The sequence below is a fragment of the Melozone crissalis genome, unplaced genomic scaffold, assembly GCF_028551555.1.
Source record: "Melozone crissalis strain CALT ecotype California unplaced genomic scaffold, PUWL_Pcris_2 ptg000034l_1, whole genome shotgun sequence".
Lineage (NCBI taxonomy): Eukaryota > Metazoa > Chordata > Aves > Passeriformes > Passerellidae > Melozone > Melozone crissalis.
In genome coordinates, this window is record NW_026535812.1 from 4,942,961 (window position 1) to 4,948,716 (window position 5,756).

The following is a 5,756-nucleotide window of genomic DNA, read 5'->3' on the forward strand; positions in this document are numbered from 1 at the left end:
CACAGCACAAACCCTGAGGGCTTTTCCTTTATTGAGGAAGCAGAGGCTTTGGAGTTGCCTGGTGCTGAGGGCCCTGGGGAGGCTGCGCTGCCCTTGGCAAGGCTGGTGCCTCGCTGGAGCCAGCATGGGGTGACCCCTCTGCCCCCCTGCAGGGACCTCCTGGCCCCACAACCCATCTCTCCCAACCACAAGGGTGTGCTGGGGCTGCATTCCCTGCCAGCCCAGCTCTGGTAGGGAAAAAGGCTCTGCCTGGGGCTGTTTGTCACCAGGGCCAGGCCCATGTGGGGTGTCCCGTGTCATCTGCTCTGTCCAGCCTTGTTGGGGAGGGGGATTGGTGGCACTGGTCTGGAGAAAGCACTGGAGAATCCCACCAGGAAGATCTGATGCCCACCAGGTGGTCATGAGCTCTCTGTGAGGATGCTGGAGACTGGCACCCAGCCCTGCCCTTTTGGGTGGTGCTGGTGCTCTCTGCCATGGGCTGCCTGTGAAGAAACTGGTGCTGGTGTGTCAGAACCCAGGAAATTCCTCTGGCTGCCCTGGAGGGCTCGAGCCCCTGCCCAGGGGGCTCAGAGACCCTGGCACAGAGCCCAAGACCCCTGTGCCTTTGATTCAGCCCTTGGAAAAAACAATTACCAACCTTATTTGAAGAATTACAAGCCACGAAAGTTTAAGTAGAATGATAGTGAATTTATCACAGGGTGAAAATGTTTTGGGGGGTTTTTGGAATGGGGGTTCAAGGAGCAAAATGGAGGAATCTGGGCGTGTCCAGCCTTTCTTCTTCTTCTTCTTGGCATCCATCTTCTGCTGTGATGGCGTGGGAGCCCAGCACATCCCTCTGGCTGTCCAGGATGGCCAGGACCCTGCCAGGGGGCTCAGAGACCCTGGCACAGAGCCCAAAACACCTGTGGGTTTGATTATGACCCGTGGAGCAAATTACCAGCTTTGTATGAAGATCAGCAAGCCACAACAGTTTAGGTAGAATAATAGTGAGGTTATCATGGGGTGGAAAAGCAGATTTTGGGGTTTCTATAATGGGGGTTCAGGAGGCAAGATGGAGGGAACTGGGTGTGTCCAGCCTTTCTCCTTCTTCTTCTTCTTCTTGGCCTCCATCTTCTGCTGTGATGGTGGCACTTTTGGATTGGTTTAGAGTAGAAGCTCACTGTCTAACATAGGTGATAGGTATTGGGAAGTAATTGTAAATATTGTACATGTAGTTTTTAGTATAAAAAGATAACACCGAGGTGGGCAGAGTGCCTCTGACTGTCCTGCTGAGCAGACCTCGGCTGGACAGGAGAAAAAATTTTATAGATAAGAAACAATAAACAACCTTGAGAGCGAGAAATGAAGCACTCTGACTCCTTTGAGTGCCGAGCTGGGAAAAGAGACTTTCTTGTCACAGACATCTTTTATGAAAAATCCTTTCCTTAGGGTTTTTCCTCCTGAGAAGCTGGGAGGCCTCAGGAACAAAATGTAAACAATGGTTATCTGCTGCTGTGGGACGCAACAGGTGCATCTGGGATTGGTCTCATGTGTTTGTTTCTAATTAATGGCCAATCACAGCCCAGCTGGCTCAGATGGAAAGTCTGAGACAGAGTCTTTGTTATCATTCTTTTCTATTATATTCTTAGCTTAGCCAGCCTTCTGATGAAATCCTTTCTTCTATTCTTTTAGTATAGTTTTAATATAATACATATCATAAAATAATAAATCAAGCCTTCTGAAACATGGAGTCAGATCCTCGTCTCTTCCCTCATCCTCAGACCCCTGTGAACACCGTCACACTTTCCTGGTGTATTTTGGGGTCACTCTGACCAGCTAGAGACCCCGAGACTGGTGCTCTCTGCTATGGGCTCTCTGTGAAGATGCTGGAGGCTGGCACCCAGCCCTCACTACAGGACAGTGTGGGTGCTTTCTGCCATGCGGTCCCTGTGGATAAGCCTGGAGCTGGCACCCAGCTCTGCCCTTTGGGGTGCTGCTGGTGGTCTCTGCATGGTCTCCCTGTGGATAAGCCTGAAGCTGGCACCCAGCCCTGACTTAGAGGGTGGTGCTGGTGGTCTCTGGATGGGCTCCATGTGAAGATGCTGGAAGCTGGCACCCATCCCTCACTACAGGGTGGTGCTGGCGCTCTCTGCCCAGCCCCGTGTGCCCGGCAGTGCTCGCGGGTGCTCGCGGTGCCCGCGGGAGCGCTCCCGGTTGTGCCGCACGTAGCAGATGAGATAGGCGGCGAGCATGGCGAACCAGGCGAACATGGCGAGCAGCGTGGCCACGTCCGTGCTCCTCCGTGGCACGCTGCAGAGGTTGGCGCCGCTGCCCAGCGCCTGCAGCAGCGGCTTGCCCACGAGCTCGTGTCGCGGGGCCGTGTGGCAGGTGATGTCCCGCACGGAGTCGGGGTGCAGCCGCGCCGCCCCCAGCAGCTCCTGCAGGGCGCACCCACAGTGCCAGGGGTTGTTGGCCAGCCGCAGCTCGGCCCTGAGAGCCAGCAGTGCCTCCTTGGGAATGCTGCGGATGCGGTTCCCGGAGAGATCGACGCTCCTCAGCCTGGCTGCCACCCCTCTGAAGGCCGCCCTGTCGATGTGCTCGATGGCGTTGCGGGACAGGTCAATCTCCTGCAGGCGGGACAGGTGCCTGAAGGCGTTGCTGGGGATGCTGGTGATGCTGTTGGCGTCCAGCTTGAGGAGCACTGTGTCCCTGGGGATGTCCTTGGGGATCTCCTGCAGGTGCTGGGAGCTGCAGAGGACAGCCTTGGCCCCGGCCCGCTCCGTGCATTGGCAGCTGGGCGGGCAGGAGCTGCCCCAGGGGATGCAGAGCAGGAGGCAGAAGAAGGCCTGGGCCACACTGGTGGTCGTGGGGGTGAGGGTCATCCTGCAGGCAAGCAGCTGGGCACGGCCCCTGGCAGCTCCCCGGGTGTGGCAGCAGCTCCTGGGCACCAGGAGAGTCCCTGGGCATCCCTGCAAGGCCTCTGCCATGGCTGGGGGGAAGCTGTGGGTGGAGGGGATGGGGTGTCACAGACATCTTTTATGAAAAATCCTTTCCTTAGGGTTTTTTTCTCCTGAGAAGCTGAGAGACCTCAGGAACAAAATGTAAACAATGATATCTGCTGCTGTGGAATGCAACAAGTAGATCTTTGATTAGCCCATGTTGGTTGTTTCTAATTAATGGCCAATCACAGTCAGCTGTCTCGGACAGAGAGCCTGAGCCACAAGTTTTGTTATCATTCCTTCTTTTTCTATTTTTAGCTGGCCTTGTGATAAAATCCTTTCTTCTATTCTTTTAGTATAGTTTAAATGTAATATATATCATAAAATAATAAATCAAGCCTTCTGAAACATGGAGTCACCATTCTGGTCTCTTCCCTCATCCTGGGAGCCCTATGAACACCACCACAATGTGACACAGCATTATCACCTGGAATACTGAGCATGGATCCTGTGTGATGTGCCTGGCAAAGGGGTGAGAGGAGAGACTGGCTCATGAGACTGGAGAACGAGGGTGGAGTGACACTGGCTGTCTTTCCCAGGACAGCTTAATTGGGATTAATTAGAAATAGAAACCCCAGCTGCCCTACCCCTGTCTCTGCAGAGAGCACCCCAGTGGACAAATTGAGCTGCAGGATGGGGAGTGGAGATGGGCTGGAGCCTCTGCCCCATCCTGCTGCCAGTTTCCAGGGGGGATGCATTAATTTGCTGCTGGAGAGCAGCAGCAGCAAATCCCTATCTCACCAACCCTGAGTGTTTAAAAAAAAGTGATGAGTCAGACTCCAAGGATCATCAGAGTGATTTAATCACCACCAGGGTTTTAAATAACAAGATGTGTTTTGCTTTCCCTTCCCTTCTGTGTGAGCTGGTGCAAGCCAGGTTTCCATGAGTTTCACCGAAGAAGTGTTTGGAGGTGAGTTTGTGTTTTTAAAGTAAACAAAGAGTGTGGTTTGACAGCCTGACTGTGGGGCTGGGAGGGCAAGGGAGGAGCCACTGCCTGGCACAGTTAAAGGGGTGATGCAGGAGCCCCAGAGGACACCCCAGTGCTGCCAGGGCAAGGCAGGAGGTGAGGCAGGTGGGACACCTTTCCTCTGCCTTTGGGGCTGCTCATGTCCCTGCTGCTGCCTTGGCCAGCCTGGCAGAAGAGACCCTCACTGAGGGGAGGTCTGGGAGCCCAAGGGAACCTTTCTCACGGGAATTAAATGTCCCATGTGGCATCATTATGGGCACCAAGTTGTTGTCCCTGTGGTACCAGAATCCTTCTGCTAATGGCACTCCCCTTGCAACAACAGCATCCCTCAGGTGTGCTCAGGGTACCACAGGGGGATGCTCACACCTGAGGGATGCTCACACCTGAGGGATGCTCACACCTGAGGGATGCTCATACCTGAGGGATGTGCACACCTGAGAGATGCTCACACCTGAGGGATGCTCACACCTGAGGGATGCTCACACCCGAGGTGTGCTCATACCTGAAGGATGCTGTCTGCAGCTTTGCCCTCAGCCCTGCCCACAGCAGTGGATTCTGCACAGGGATATGAAGTTGGGCTTCCCGGGAATCCCTCCAGCCCCGCAAAATGCCCCGGGCTCTGGCAGCTCTCACAGCTCCGTCTCTCCGGGGCCGGTCCCACCGCATGGAAGGGCTCCGGGGCTCTCAGGAGCCGCAGCGTCCCCGCACCGGGGCTGTCGGGGGAGATGCTCCGGCCCGCCCCGCTGCCCTGCCGGGCACCCGGGGCTCCTCCTCGCAGCACCGCCGACCCCGCGCCCCCGCTGCCCCGGAGCCCAGGGCTCGCTTACCGTGTCGGTGCCGGTGCCGGTGTCGGTGCCGGTTCGGTTCGGTTCGGTTCGGTTCAGCCGCGATCCCGGCCGGCCCCACCTGTTGCTGCGGCCGCTCCCCGGGCCGGGCGGTCCCGCCGCGGCGGCACCGGGAGGTGCGGGGATGGGGATGGGAGCCGTGAAGGGATGGGGATGGGGACGACGTGGGAGGAGCAGCGTGGTGGAATAGCCAGGGGCTGCGGGAGAGTGGCCGCGCCGAGCCCGGTGCGCACAATTTGAGTGCTGCTAATGAGATTCCCGCATGTTTGGGAGGCTGCGGTCCGGGCTGCCCGTCTAGAAGCTTCATCAGCTGCTGTGAGGCGCAATCGTCCCTCCCCAGCCGGGCCCCGGCCTGGAGGTGATGGGAAACCGGGAGCAGACTTCAGTCCAGGAGCAGACATCAGCCCAGGAGTAAACATCAGCCCAGGAACGATGGAAGAAGGTGCCTTGCAGCAGTTCAGAGCACAGCTCTCATTTCAGCTCTGAACGTGGCCAGTCCTCTCGAGCATATCAGCTCTGAACGGGTTCTCTTCTCCCGGGCTGCTGCAAGCTGTTCCTGCCCATGGCAGGGGGCTTGAAATGAAACCATCACTGAAATTCCATCCAACCCAAACCCTTCTGTGATTCAGCCATCGCTGCGGGCAAAGTGGGTTTGTACAGGATTGCGGTGGGAATTGGGCTTATCCTGGGGGTGTGCTCCAAGCATGGCCCCCAGGAGCAGCCCCTGCTTAAACAGCTGTCAGACACCAGCAGCCTGCAGTGTTTAATAATGGTTTATTGAGCTGGGTTGAACACATTGCCAGGCTGAGCCCCCTCCCCTTGCCAAAGCCCCGTGCAGCACTGGTGAAACTGCAGTTGTGCCATGGTGGGCACCAGTATGGGATGAGCAGCCTTGGCTGGCCAGGTCTGATCCACTGGGAGGAGCTGGGGAACCAAAATCCCTTCCTGAGCAGCCCCAGGCACCAC

At 56.7% G+C, this 5,756-nt stretch overlaps 1 protein-coding gene across 1 annotated transcript; it reads right to left on the reverse strand.

Moving 5' to 3' along the window:
• Positions 1-2,105: 2,105 nt before the first annotated feature.
• LOC128941134 (leucine-rich repeat-containing protein 3-like) lies at positions 2,106-2,966 on the reverse strand. Its single transcript, XM_054283083.1, has one exon. It carries the CDS (start codon positions 2,964-2,966, stop codon positions 2,106-2,108), a length of 861 nt encoding a protein of 286 aa, XP_054139058.1.
• Between the last annotated feature and the right edge of the window lie 2,790 nt (positions 2,967-5,756).

Excerpts from the sequence above, each read along its gene's own strand:
- LOC128941134 (XM_054283083.1), bottom strand. The coding sequence starts at position 2,966 with ATGGCAGAGGCCTTGCAGGGATGCCCAGGGACTCTCCTGGTGCCCAGG.